Source organism: Drosophila virilis, chromosome X (assembly GCF_030788295.1).
Source record: "Drosophila virilis strain 15010-1051.87 chromosome X, Dvir_AGI_RSII-ME, whole genome shotgun sequence".
In the NCBI taxonomy this organism is placed as follows: Eukaryota; Metazoa; Arthropoda; class Insecta; order Diptera; family Drosophilidae; genus Drosophila; species Drosophila virilis.
Genome location: NC_091543.1, coordinates 14,347,501 through 14,363,043, shown reverse-complemented (window position 1 = coordinate 14,363,043; position 15,543 = coordinate 14,347,501). Strand labels below are relative to the sequence as shown.

General features: G+C 38.6%; 1 protein-coding gene across 2 annotated transcripts in view; it reads left to right on the top strand.

Annotated features, from left to right (window-relative positions):
* Positions 1–15,543, top strand: part of spri (Src homology 2 domain-containing protein sprint) — a 115,361-nt gene that overhangs the window by 2,447 nt on the left and 97,371 nt on the right. For both annotated transcript variants that reach the window (XM_032440379.2, XM_032440376.2), the window contains exons 2-3: positions 8,880–9,314; positions 13,570–14,507. In XM_032440379.2, the coding sequence (XP_032296270.2) occupies positions 9,285–9,314; positions 13,570–14,507 (968 nt within the window). In that variant the 5' untranslated portion in view covers positions 8,880–9,284. The remainder of the gene's footprint in view (positions 1–8,879; positions 9,315–13,569; positions 14,508–15,543) is intronic.

The following is a 15,543-nucleotide window of genomic DNA, read 5'->3' as shown; positions in this document are numbered from 1 at the left end:
AGCATAGGAATCCCAACCTGAGCTGATATACATTACAATGGCAATTGTTTACGCCTCTAGAGTTTTTATTTACGATCGTTTTACTCTAGTCGACTGTTCGAATGTATTTAAACAATCGAGTCGACTGTGTACAATGTGAAGTGTCTCAGGTTTAGCAAACTTCTCGATATTCAATGGATCCCATGACATCGCCCTCACTTGTTTATACAAGGCCCTAATACACGATCGATCCGCGGAACTTGCCACAGTGATCTACACTTGCGACACCCACTTGATTGGCTGGCTTTCAAATGAATCACATAAAGTGGCAAATTTGTTGGCCAAATATGCGAGCCTCAACCATTAGCTCGAATTGCGATCAGTTCGCTGATCAGTTGGCGATCATTTTACGTGTGGGCAGCGGCCCGAAAAGAAAAAAAAAAAAAAACAAATAACAAAAAAACGTTGACAGACTTGTGTTTACGCTCTCTGGCGGCCAACTGTTTCAATAGAAAGCCGCGAACGCGATCGCGATCGTGCTCGAGGTCAGGCCTGAAGATGATCACAAAAAAAATGTATATATATATATATATATATATATAAACCGAATGCGAGTCGCTCTCGTTCGCTTGATCAGCGTCGATCGTCAGCGTCTAAATATAGATTTCGACCATATTTGATGATAAATATTGGCAATGAGTGGCTCCGAGTGCTTAACCGGACCTACCTCAACCTGCCCAGACAGCCATAAGTATCTGCGGCTGCGGCTGCTGCACGTGCCTCTTGCGGTGTGCGTTGAAACCACGCGCAACAGACGCGACAACATGTCAGACAGCAGCCCCCACGCGACATGCGACATTTTTGCAGCGACTGCGCTGCCAACGCCGCTGCCGACGCCGCTGCTGCTGTCTTAATAAGTTTTAATCTATTTGTCAATATTTCCTTGTTTAGTTCTCAAACATTGCACATGTCTATCTGCATCTGCATCTGCATCTGTATCTGTATCTGTATCTGTATCTGTATTTGTTTTCTGTGCTCTTGGCACGCATGTCTGCGTATCTTTTGGGCTCTCAACGCTCAACGCTCCGCCTCGTCGCCTTGCCGCACAATGCCCGCGTATTCATAAACAAGGCGATTCCGACTCCGACTTCGAGTTCGAGTCCGATTCAGTTTTTGACTCCTTAGCTGCAGCAGGCCCTCATCTAGTTGGAGCGTTGCTGCTGCCGTTGCCACTTTGCCACAGGGCTGTCATGCTATTTTTTTTTTTTTTTTTTTGTATACCCTGTAGGTATTCGCATACTTCTTTAGTATTAGGTGTTCACGATCAGTTTGCCCATCTGCCCTGGAAATTATCGATCAATATTTGTGTTTTGTTACAAACATTTTTAATGGCTTTTAAATAAGTTGTGGGAAGTTTTTCACAGAAGCAGCCTGAATCTTTTCAACATCGGCGCCTATATCTTATAGTTCCCGTTATTAACAATTTCTCAAGAACTTGATGCTTAAGGGAACAACTTCGTTGATAAACAAACATTTTTGAAATTATGTTTTCGAAAAATAATCAATTACTTAAATTTGTATAAAACATGTTTATTAAAATCGGAGTAGAATACAATATAGTTCCTATAGGAACAGTAGTTCCATAATAAAGAAAACTTTTCTCCTTTTAGGATATCTCGAATATACTTACCGATAGGTCTCCCAACACTTAGGAAGCATCTATATTCAACTTTATGTATCGTATATATATATATATATATATCGACAGGAACAATCGGATATCATCTAGTTAACCTAAGATTGGAATATTTTATGCTGCGCATGTTTCGTAAGCAAGGGTATTTCAAGTTCGGCTATGCGTAAACCTTGCTTTCTCGTGCGTTTTATTTGCTTTCGCTGATATGTACGAATGTGTTCCCGTTGAGCACTTCTGTGCCCCCCCTCCCCCCCTCCTCTCCCCCCGCGCTCTAGTTTGTTGGCGTTCGTGCAAACTGTCGTCATTGTATTGTCATATTTGTGTTGCATGTGTCCCTCAGCGAAGAACCCAACCCCACCCTGCCCCGCCGCCAGCAATCGCCTGCTGCACTCTGTCGCTTTGTCTCTGCCTGTTTGTCTGTTTGCCTGTTTGTCTGTCTGTTTATTTGTTTGTTTGTTTGTTTGTCGTTGCGAGTAGTTTCTGTTTCTGTTTCTGTTTCCTTAGCTGTTGCCAGCGCGCTGAAAGTAAAAGTTGCATCTTCTGTGTGGCCTAATAGAGTTGCAAGAAGATGCTAGTTCATGTCTGTGCCAAGAATTTTCCAAACATCATCTTCTAAGCATGACACTCCTTTTGGCCTCCAACTTTCCCAAGGCAAGCATTTTTCATTTTCTTCTAGACATTTCCTTCTATTAGCTGAAACTCAATTGATTTATTTAAAATTTTTTTTTTTAATTAGAAAATATTATATGATATGAAAGATTAGTTTTAAATGAAATCTTGACTTTATATATATATATTTATTTATTTATGGATCTTTTGTTTGTCGCAGCTTTGTATGTATTGAAATACGTAGTTTTCAGCGTGATTCGTTAGGCTCCATAAATTTAAGTATTAAATAACAATTATTTAGCATACATATATGCATGAATCTATAAAAATATATCATGCTGGATGCAAGATATTGTATAATGAGCATGGCTCGCTGATAGATAGATTTCCATATGGAAAAATACCAGTTCGGTTGGGCCTGATTGAGTTGGAAACGTGTCAGAAAGTGTGTCAAAAGTATCTTAAACATGTCGCCAGCCAATTGGAACACTGACCTTGCGCACGCTAATTTGCATTGTAGCTGGCTGGCAAGTATCATAGATACACTATCTGAAAGATACGTGCGGCAAGGCTGCAGGCAGCCATATCGGCCCCCAATTGATTGGCAGGCACTTGAGACTTATTAAGGCGCAAAAAATACGTATATGCAACAATTTTTTGCAAAGGACACATGTTGTTGTTGTTGTTGTTTTGTGGCGCAGTGTGCGGAGAGAGGGTTGGGCTGCATTTCAATTGTGGCAAATCGACACGCTTATCGCACAGAAATTTCAATTGATTTATTGAGGAATCAATTGACAGAATGCGAAGAATGCGCATCGCCTTGGCGACACTCGAGATGCGCACGCAAATTCACCTTCAGCCTCAATTTACAGCGTCGTACGACGTCAGCAGCGACGTCAGCAGCGACGCCGGCAGCGACAGCTCTGCCCGTGCGTGCCGTCGCTTATCAACAGCGAGAGCTGAGCGTTTATCACAGCGCAAAGCTGCTCGAAACAAAAGCGAGAACCCGGTTCTGTCTTAGATAAGCGACCCAAGCGAACGTATTTCAGCATTCACAAAACTACAAATGTGCGTATCTGTATCTGTATCTGTATCTGCATCTGTGTATCTCGCGCCGTGCCTTAACTCTAGCTCTCAGCTGTGAGCAGCTGGCGTGTTGCTGCCGTATCTGCCAATCTGTATATATATATATATATATATATATATATATATATGTATATATATATATAAATAATATATCTGTACCTGTATCTCTGTATCTGTATCTGTATCTGTATCTGTATCTGTATCTGTATCTGTATCTGTATCTGTATCTGTATCTGTATCTGTATCTGTATCTGTATCTGTATCTGTATCTGTATCTGTATCTGTATCTGTATCTGTATCTGTATCTGTATCTGTATCTGTGATCTGTATCTGTATCTGTATCTGTATCTGTATCTGTATCTGTATCTGTATCTGTATCTGTATCTGTATCTGTATCTGTATCTGTATCTGTATCTGTATCTGTATCTGTATCTGTATCTGTATCTGTATCTGTATCTGTATCTGTATCTGTATCTGTATCTGTATCTGTATCTGTATCTGTATCTCTGTATCTGTATCTAGTCTGTATCTGTATCTGTATCTGTATTCGTATCTGTATCTGTATCTGTAATCTGTATCTGTATCTGTATCTGTATCTGTATCTGTATCTGTATCTGTATCTGTATCTGTATCTGGTATCTGTATCTGGTATCTGTATCTGTATCTGTATCTGTATCTGTATCTGTATCTGTATCTGTATCTGTATCTGTATTCTGTATCTGTATCTGTATCTGTATCTGTATCTGTATCTGTATCTGTATCTGTATCTGTATCTGTATCTGTATCTGTATCTGTATCTGTATCTGTATCTGTATCTGTATCTGTATCTGTATCTGTATCCTGTATCTGTATCTGTATCTGTATCTGTATCTGTATATGTATCTGTATCTGTATCTGTATCGTATCTGTATCTGTATCTGTATCTGTATTATCTGTATCTGTATCTGTACTGTATCTGTATCTGTATCTGTATCTGTATCTGTATCTGTATCTGTATCTGTATCTGTATCTGTATCTGTATCTGTATCTGTATCTGTATCTGTATCTGTATCTGTATCTGTCTCTGTATCTGTATCTGTATCTGTATCTGTATCTGTATCTGTCTCTGTATCTGTATCTGTATCTGTATCTGTATCTGTATCTGTATCGGTATCTGTATCTGTATCTGTATCTGTATCTGTATCTGTATCGTATCTGTATCTGTATCGTCTGTATCTGTATCTGTATCTGTCTGTAATCTGTATCTGTATCTGTATCTGTATCTGTGTCTGTGTCTGTATCTGTATCTGTATCTGATCTGTTATCTGTATCTGTATCTGTATCTGTATCTGTATCTGTATCTGTATCTGTATCTGTATCTGTATCTGGATCTGTATCTGTCTCTGTATCTGTATCTGTATCTGTATCTGTATCTGTATCTGTATCTGTATCTGTATCTGTATCTGTATCTGTATCTGTATCTGTATCTGTATCTGTATCTGTATCTGTAAATGTATCTGTATCTGTATCTGTATCTGTAAATGTATCTGTATCTGTATCTGTAAATGTATCTGTATCTGTATCTGTATCTGTATCTGTATTTCTTTATGTATATGTATCTCTGTCTGACCAATGCGCAATGCCGTCTTCAATTTATGGCTCAATATCATTTAATTAACTTCAATTTAACGCCGCTTTAACCTCTTTTTCTCTTGTGGTCTTGTTTTGTTACCTTAACATAAATAATAACCCAACTTTGCGTATTGCATAAAAGCAAAATTAATAAACAATCGTTAAGATAGTGTATTAACAACGTTGAGCTGCGAGGCATGGCAGGCGGGCGGGGGCAACTGGGCAACTGGAACTTGGTCTGAAATTTCATGCCATACAAAACTCTTTTGTCACAGAGCTCTTATTGTTGTTTTTGCTGCTGTCTCATGTGTCGCTTTTTGCTAATGAGCCGGTCCACAAAATGGTAAATATAAACAAGCGACATCAACAAGTTGGGAAAACTTGATGCCCAGTGCGAAGCACAAATGCTCTTTGGCTCATAAATATTTAGATTGTTCAAAAGCTGTTGAAATATTGAAAAATAGTGAGACGATGGCGGTGTGTTTCTTACAAGCCATATCAATAGTTAAAGTCCGGCTTAAATATTTATTGTTTATTTGATGATTAACAGGGAATTCGATTGGTGTATTGTTCTGATTGCAAGCCGCACTTAAACTATATTTTACTGTGAAGTGAAACATTTTAAAAAAGAAAACATAAGATCCAAAGCCACAAGCAAATGAAAAGCTGGGTAAACAAAAATTGATTGCAAAAAAGAAACGAATTAAACAATAAATAAATATGACAATTTATTTTTTGGTATACATTAACAAAATTTAATTTTCGTTGTTGTGTATTTTAATTGGGTTAAACTGAGGCAGTTTATTTTTTTATTTTGGTATTTATTTAGTATTTATTTAATGCTGCCTTAAGCGGCCTTTCCATTTTAAATATATAATAAGCTACTTTTATTTATTTATATAAGTAATTTAGGTAAACGCAGATTCTAGTTATATTTTGATGTATCAAAAAGTTTGTAGTCGCTTTATATTGTTTTCCATTTGTTCCATTCCAATTGTTACACAACACTGTTTTCCATTTCATTTTAGTTGTTTTAGAGTTAAGACTCTTTAATATTCCATTACAATTTCATCTGTTGCACAAATCAAACGTTCTCACGTTCTTTTAGTTACAAATTGTCTACTGTTCCTGGTATATTTCCTTAGTTTATTATTTCAAAGTTAATTCGTTTTTAAATTAAAATTAAATTCAATTAACTATTTCATTCTACTGTTCCACATTCATCCATTCGTTCTTACTGCTCTGCTCACCTTTACGATGCAGCCCATATTGTTCCACATGATTTTGATTCGATTGTTTGTTTTCCTGCTTAGTGTTCTATATGTAATACATTTTTCAATTGATTCAAAGTATCGTAGGGCAATGGTACGTACCGCAAACATCTGCTATTCATTGCTATGATTCACTTTCCATTGTCTCACATTTTATTAAGTTCCGCATTCCATAATGTTCGTATTCATATTTGGCTAGTTCTAGACCATACTCATTTTGACTAAATATAGAAATAAAATCGTATGGCTAAAAATTGTAAATTTCTTGTTTCGCTTTTCACATAAATATGATATAATATCTCTTTCTCTCTCTCTCTTTCTGTGTCTCTTGTCAGTGTCGATTTGAATGGGCCTCATGAGAAATTCAAAGCACTCGGCATTGTGCATAGTGTGTATATCATATAATAAACAATTTATATATACAATGAAGCTTAAATAAATAAAACTCCGGAGACAAAATCTCATTTCGTATGCATTTAAGCTTGAGTAATGAGCTGCGACTGCGACTGCGACTGCGCAGCGACAGCGACGCGACGTTAACTGCGTCGATTTCACGCGTTCTTTTTTTTTCACGCGTTTTTTGTGTCACACAATTTTTTTTTTTTTTTATTGTTTTTGTATCTTTTTGTGTTTAACTAACGTTTTATTTGTTTATATTTTATTACCCTGTCAAGAAGGCGAGTAGGGTAACACGGAGCCGTTGTTAAACCGAACCGGTTTTTGATTCACTTTGAACCGAAAATGAAAGTCGGATATTTGAATAAAGATCAGCTGAACTTGAACCCAAAGCTTCGATAAAGAGTACCTGAACTTAAAGTTGAACCGAACAGGTGATTGGTGCAACTTGAACAGAAACTTATAGCCGAATTTTTGGATAAAGATCAGCTGAACCTATGCTTGAACCGAACCGGGTTTTCATTGAATATTTGTGTAGAGATCAGCTGAACTTAAACTTGAATCAAACCGGTTTTTGGTTCACTTTGAACCGAAGCATAATGTTGAACATTTGGATAGAGTTCAGCTGAAGCGAATTGAAGAGCTCTTTGCTGGGTATCTGCTCGTTGAGCACAGTTGACAATCGTATTTATACTGCTGTTTTTTTTTTTCATGTTTGTTTCATTTTATTGGCTGAGCTTAAATTGTGCGTAGTTCGAATGCAGTTCAAGTTGCCTTTGGCTGTTGTTTGTTATCAAATCGTGTAAATCGCTGGCACTTTAATTTGCAATTCAACTTCCGTCAACTGCTGTGGAATTTTGAGCAGGCTGCTGTATTTTCTGAGCCAGTTAACAGCAAACAAAATAAAATGATTATCGAAAAAAGCAAAGAAAATTTAATGCGAAATAACATAAGGCCGACACACAAGAAATGGTTATGTAAATGCAAATGGAAATGGAAATGGGAATGGAAATGAAAAATGTAATTAATGAGCATATAAATGCGGAAAATTGTGAAAAATACGTGAAACAAGTTTTTATATTCATGCGTCGCGCAATGCGGTTAGGACAACCAGCCAGACACACACACACACACACACACACACACACACAGAGAGACATCGAGCCAGACATACGGACATATAGCTGCGGTCGAGTGGACGGACATCATCGTCAAACATCTCGGCAATGTTTGGACAGCACGATTGCTCCGTTAGCCATGGCGCAGTTTTTAATTAAAAGTACGACTATCCGCAAAATACATTCACTTTTCATTTGGCTTATTGCGCACCGTGTGAGGGATGCCAATTGGCATTTGGCATCGCCGCCGCCGGCTCACACTCAACTGCTCAGCAGTTAGACATTCATAATGAGCATATGGTCGTCATAAATCGAATCTATCAATTTGTCTGCCAATCACCAACTAATACGCTTTGTGTGTTACTTCCATCTTGACTATTCATTTCAATAATTAGCGATTATTTTGGATAAGAATTTGAGGAGAAAACTTCGTTAAATTGTTTTCTCTACGAGGTTTTTTAAAGGGATTTTTCAAGGTAAACAAAAGTATGTTAAAATATCACAAGAAATAAGCTACAAATTATAATTATTTCAAACTGTTCTCAGTGAAAAAAAGGAAATCGATTCTTTTTCAAGATTTTGAAGAAAAATATAAAACAAATATATTAGAATTTTATTCTCGGAGAAGGGAAAGTGAACTTTTCTTCTATATATTATATTATATTATACATATTCGATTGGTTGACTTAAGAAATCTCTTAAATTGTGGGCAAAATAAAAATGTTAATGTTTGTAAAAGAAACGACTGACTGAGCAGAACATTTCTGTAGAGTATTTTTGATGTTCCCATATAAGAATAGGTTCTGATTAGTGCCCGAAATATTTGATGTATTTCGAATCATAATTGATAATATTCGATGATCTCATCTTTTCATCATTCACAATAAAATCGAGAAAGACTGTTAACTCTGCATGGAGAAAAGTAGCCAATTAATGATAATATGAGCGTAAACTACAAATCAACTTTTAAGTACATTATTAATGTTCTTTGTCAGAGCTGGCAACTGGTTCGCTTGAGTAGACAGTTCTTTTAACGCTCACTCGACACCTATTAACAGCTTCAGGTATTTATAAGCCCAGCACTAACTCGTTGTCAATCTTTTTTATCCACAGCTGCCCAGCACTTTTCAATCATGTATGCGTGAGTGTGTGTGCGCGATTGTGTGTGCGTGTGTGTGTGTGCTGCCCACCTGCCGCATAGGCAAATCGAGCACGTTAATTAAATGTCAACAGTTTTCAAGCTGAGAAGCGCGCGGGACGCGAAAGGACGCGGAGCTCAGACCGAAACCGAAACTGAAACCGAAGCGGAGGCAGAAGCTGAACCTGAAGCTGAAGCTGAAGAGGAAGAGGAAACAGCAGCATATGCGGAGGCTGAAATAAAAGACGACGGCAACGAATTGAAATTGTGCAAAATGTTTGCATGACTGTCAAATAAATCATAAGAAGCGCAACATAAACGAAACAACAACAACAACAACAACAGCAACAACAGCAACAGAAACAACAACAACAACAAACATGGTTAATGCTGTGATGGATGCCATTGCGGTAAGTGTCCAATGTTCACTATCAACTGTCCACTGTCCACTGTCCACCGTCCAGTTGTCCCGTATCCAGTGTCGTTTGCAATAAGTCCCCAAGCTCGTTTAATTTAATTTTATAATAAATACACGAACAAATTTTCATTTTCATTTGTATACCCTTCTGGAGGGCATCATAAGCTTGTCATCAAATTTGCAACGCTTAGTGGCAGACCATTTATCCCTAAATCCCAATATCGGTTCACTATATCATATATAGGCTTCAAATATCTATAGATAATGTCGGTCTTTCCATAGCCTATATACATATATTTCAATATTTTCCCAACAATCTGAATGAATCCGCAAGAAATCGGACTACTTTATAAGAAATCAGTGTAGTTTACCTGAGAGTTAAAGTTTTGAATATTATTTATGGCCCTACATTCTGCCAACATATTTGCCAATCCGTACAAAAACAAAAAAGATTCCCCAAATTTTACAAAATTAATATCAATTTGAGAGTTTTGTCATGAAACGTGTAACGCATTTAAGAAGACATCTCCGATCACATTAAGCATATATATTCTTGATCCGCATCAACAAACTAAGCATTTAAGAGATGCACTGTTTCCCATGCTTCCAAAAAAAAGTTCTCCAAATTTAAGAAAATTAACATAAAATATAAATTATCTCAAATCTCACAGAGATTGAATTAAAAAAAAAAAAAAAATGGCGCTAAAACATAAATTTTTGGAAAACTTGACTGAATTTATGTAAATTTTGCATTTCATGGCGATTTTCTAAGATTTGGAGATAAACATTTTTGGAGCAAAGCATAACTAATTTTTAAATGGATTTTTTTTTTAAATTGTCTAGACATATTCCCTTATCCTTATCCTTATTCCCATATCTGCCGAACCGTAGCAAATCGGGCTGTGTATTGCGCCACTTCTGTGCCTTAGTTCTGCAAGGGCATCTAATATTCGGCGTGCCGCAGCTAGCCCGGTTTTCTTGTTTTCAAATTTTATGATTCCTAAATTGAAATTGCAGTCGCAGCCAATTGAAGTTTTGTTTGTACTTCAAACAAGAAACTCGGTGATTGTCGTTTATACATTTTTTTTCTCTCGCTCTTTTTACTCATTTTTTCTCTCGTTTTTTTTTTTGCGCTGCTTTGCCCACATTTTCAATTTGAATTTGTTTGCTGTGGCAATTGCTCAATTGGCTGGCCTGTCTACATACCGAGTGTGTGTGTGTGTGTGTGTGTGTGTGCTTAAGTGCTTGAGTGTGTGTTGCACATTATACGCTAAGCCATGTGTTTAAGGCCTTTTTCTCCTTTTGAATTTACATATTACACATAAAACGACACTGCACGCTGCACATTAAGCAATGTGCAATGAGGCGTATGCGTGTTCTGGTGCAGCTTGCAACACGTGTGCCATTTAAATGGTTCGCTTAAAACCTGTGCAAACTGGTGACACGCATTGTTTGGTTAGCATGCGCAATAGCGAACTATGAAGCTAATATTTATGTGGCATGTTTGGGCGGTGAAAAATGCTTAAGAAATATACATGAAATTTTTAAGAGAACAAATTTTTGCTATTATTTTGTGTCATCTGTGTATTATGGACTAGTAGTAAGTACCCGGCGTTGTCTGGCACACACAAAGCCGTTCAACACGCATCTATGCATTCGCTTTAGTCCACACTTCCGCTTCAGCGACTAGATTTGAGCCAGCGACCTCTCGCTTGTTAGTTCAACGCGCAGACGTAGTGTTCACTTCTGACCCGGTAAAAAGTTAAGCGTCATAGCTGTTACTCCTTGGACTCTGCGCCAATTACATAGGGTTTACGTAAATTCAACTTTTCTTCAGCCTAAAGAATATTTTCCATTCAGATATTTCAAATGAATATTCATAGAGTTTCTTGTATAAGAGTTTGAACCAGTAACTTCGTCCTGCTTTGCCATCTCCAGCCAAAAAAGAAATAAATATAAAATAAGACTAAATCCCATTTTCCATGCAGACTTCTCAAATTAATTTCCATACAGCTACTTGTATATGAGTTTGAACCAGTAACTTCGCTTAAAAATATAAGACCAGACCACTTTTTCCATACAAACATCTCCAAGGAATTTTCAGACAGCTGCTTGCATGTGAGTTTGAACCAGTAACTTCGCCTGTCCAATCTTTGACCATCTCTTTCCCTCTTACCCTTGGGACTGCTGTTTTACATAAATTCTACCCTTACGTGAGCCAAGGAAATCGAAAATCAACAATAATATATTTGTTTTGATTTCATATTCAATTTATTTAATGCTGATACCTAAAAGTTCAGCTTGTAGCGCACTGCAGTGCCTGCTAAATGCGATTCATTTGCTCGCTTCAGTTTTTGGCGCATTAAATTTGCATAGAGCTCGCGAAGTTTCGGCCAAAAACTGTAGAAATATTTATAAATACCAACAGCAACAACAAAGTGAAGCAAAACAAAAAGACAAAAAAAAAAGAAAATTAAAAAATTAAAAAAACACAACAAATAATAAAAAATAAATAAATAAAAACTAAAATAAATGCGCAGAGTCGAAAAAAAGACGGCAACTGGAAACGAAAAAAAATAGAAAAGAAACGAACGAAAAAAAAAAAACAGAAGTGGAGCTCAAATTAGCACAGAGCGTGGGAGCCGGTTCGCTGTCGAATACATTTTTGTTTTTTTGTTGTTGTTTTTGTTGTTTTTTTCTTTGGCATTAAGCGTTGCACGTTGCACGTTGCACGTTGCATGCGTTTTGTTGTTTGGTTTTTGGGCAGCCCGACCCCAGCCACGGCCTACACATAAACCCGTTATTATTAGCCGCATTTGCCGAGACAGTGGCGCGTAATTATTTGAGGCGTTGCCTTATCGTCAGCCTCGTCAGTCTCGTCAGTCTCGTCAGCCTGGTCAGCTTGGTCAGCCTGGTCCGCCCCGTCAAGGCCTCTCCACACTCGATGCCAGCGATGGCCGGAAGTCAAGACCAGTTCGGGCCAGGTCCAGCAGCGGCTCCAAATGCCGCCAGTTGCAGGCCTTTTGGCCGCTTTGTTTGTGTAACGGAAATTCCTCGCGGAGGCCGACTCCAAACTGCCTAGACTCTGGGGCATGATTTGGCAAGAAAGAAACAAAAAAAAAAACACACACACACACACACACACACACACATACAACAACACAGCACATAGCACATGAAATATGAGAAAAAGCCATAAAAACTGAAAGAAAATCAACGGCAGCCACAACGTTTCTCATGGCCAGCCCCGGCCCGTCGAGGCGTCAGCACTTGATTGTCTGTGTCAAGTCGATGGCTGGTTGAGACATCCGTTCATTAACCCACAAACCTGACAGATTTGCATAGAACTTGATTACCCATCGATTCTGATAGCTATTGCAATTTTCCAGCGAATTGCTTTTCTTTTACTTCTTTGTTGTTTTTTGTTTTGTTTAGCTCAATCAAATATTTGTAAATATTTCGCAAAAAAAGCTAAGCCAAGTGGATCGCTTCTACAGAAAAATGGTATTATATATACTCTATGCATCAGAGTTATTAGATGCAATAAATAAGAATTGCTTAAACACTGGATCATAACGAATGTTTAGCAAGTCAATCTGTAGAATCTTCTATAATTACCTTCATTTGATTTCAGTTGTCTTTCTACATAGAATTTTTGTTGTTGACTGATTGATTAATTTGGTTAGCTCGCACCAAGAAGAAAGCTGAAATTTAATTTGGTGGAAAATAAGAATAAAACCTTAGTTGGGTGAAGTTGCTGGTTCAATCCCATACACATATAGATGCAAAACATTCATTGGCGACGTTTGATTGGACAATGGGGATCAAAAGTTTTATGGGCGGAATTTCTAGACTTATTTTTTGTTATTCTCTTCTAAAGCTAGGCGAAGTTGATGGTTCAAACTCATACTTAAGTAGCTGTATTTTCATACATTTGTATTATTTTGGAAATTAATTTTAAAGTTATTTCACATCTTTCGCAAAATCGTAGGTGGAAAATGAGAATCAAAGCTTAGTTGGGCGAAGTTGCCGGTTCAAACCCATACACAAATAGATGCATAAAAACTCAGTTGAGATGTCTGAATGGAAGATGGGGATCGTCAGTTGTATCTGCGCTGTTTTTTGTCTTTTTTTTTTTGTCTTTATTTCTTTAATTTTATTCTCCCCAAATTCTACTCATCTTGATGTTGTGTGAGATTCGCAGATTTTGTGGCTCTATATTATTTCATATTGTTTGATCTTTGCAGCTGCTCAGCTCGCTGGCCAGCGATTTGGATGTGATGCTGAATGATTTGCGTTCAGCGCCCAATCATGGTACGACAACAACAACAGCGGCAACAGCAACAGCAACAGCAGCAACAGCAACAGCAATGACAGCAGCAGCAACTATTAACCAACAGCAGCAACAACAATATCAACATCATCAGCAGGAACAACAACTGCAACATTCAAGGCAATTGCAGCTACAGCATTGGCAAAACATTAGTAACAACAATGGCAACAACAACATTAACCACAACAACACAAATAACTTTAACAACAACAACAACAACAACAACAACAACAACAGCTACAGCTACAGCTACAACAACAATAAGTACAATAGCAGCAATAACAACATACAGGTGCCACGCCCACAATGGTTAAGTGATATCAAATTGAGGCCTGTGAAAACGGGTCGACTAACAACAACAACAACAACAACAACAAAAACAACAGCAACAGCAACATCAGCAACGACAACAACAACGCAGCAGCAGCTACAACAACAGCAACAACATCAAGCGAATGGCTTGCAGCGTCGCCGCTTGGCCCCAAAAACAACGCCGCCGCCGCCGCAGCGTCGTTCAACGCGGCGACTGCGCAGCGAGCAGCAGCAGCAACAGCAGCAACAGCAGCAGCAGCTTGAGGCCGATGCGGATACGGATGCCAGCGATTTGGCCAACATGACGTCACCAGTGAGTGCCAGTGCCGCTGCCACGCGCATCATTGGCCTCTCGCCGGACGTGAAGAAGCTGCAGAAGCTGCCGCTCTGGTGCCGCAACAACAGCAACAACAGCAACCACAGCAACAACAACAACAACAACAACAACAACAGCAGCAGCAGCAGCGCAGTCAGTGGGCTAACGGCGCAGCGTCGACTAACAACAACACGCCAGATCCAGCTACACAATGTGCATCATAGGTAAGTGACGAGGCATGCAAAAGTTCTGCCCTAGACTTTAAGCCATAAGGAAGTGGCCAATGCCATTTGGAAGGCCTGCTGCCGTGCTCGGTAATCCTTGGCCACAGCTAATGGCCTCGTCACGCTAAATTGACATTGGGGCAATTGTTGGGGCCAGGCAAATACTTGGAACGCGGCTGACCAATTGCCGATGCGGATGAGCATTGGCCTTGGCCCGTGCATAGACCCAGGAAGGTGTTGCGCCGTGGGTGTGCCAGCCATGACTCAGGAGCGTGTGTGTGTGTATGTGTGTGTGTGTGTGTGTGTGTGTGCCACAGTCACAGTCACAGTCACAGTCGCAGTCACAGAGTCACAGTTCGTCTGCAGAATGGTTCATGCATCGTTGAGCGCTTCATGCGAATGGCAAATGCATGAATGCCTACGAGGTGCCTACTACCTAGGCAGTCAGTCAGTCAGTCAGTCAGTCTGAAATTGCCGTTTGTGCGAACAGTGCATAAAATAAACAAACAAACATGCATAGGTTAGCACTAGCAGATACCCTGTAAGCACCCTGTAAGGTCACAGTGACTCCGCCAGCTGCTTCATATTTTGAACAAAATTACTTCAGAATTCCGCTCGCGATCGTTCTTTAACATTGAGCGTATGACGATGACATTCATATAGGTGCATATATATAAAAAAGTGTTGTAATTCGTATGTATTTCTTAATTATGAGACGTAGATCATGATAGGTATCTGAGATGCCCGTATATATGTTTATGCCCAACAACATAAAGCTCATATGTCTATAATCTTAGACGTTTGAAATTCTAAAAACGATATTTGTGCTATCTAATATAAAGTCGATATCGATAACAGAATATAAAGTACAATGCACGCTCGGATATTTACGATATTTATCGATATCGATAACAGAATAAATCATCCGTAACTTTCATGAACGGCTCGACTAGCTTTTACTTATAAATAATATAGCTATATACCATATCATTAATAATAGATTTTCTGCGATTACTGATGCGTTATACCCAGTCTT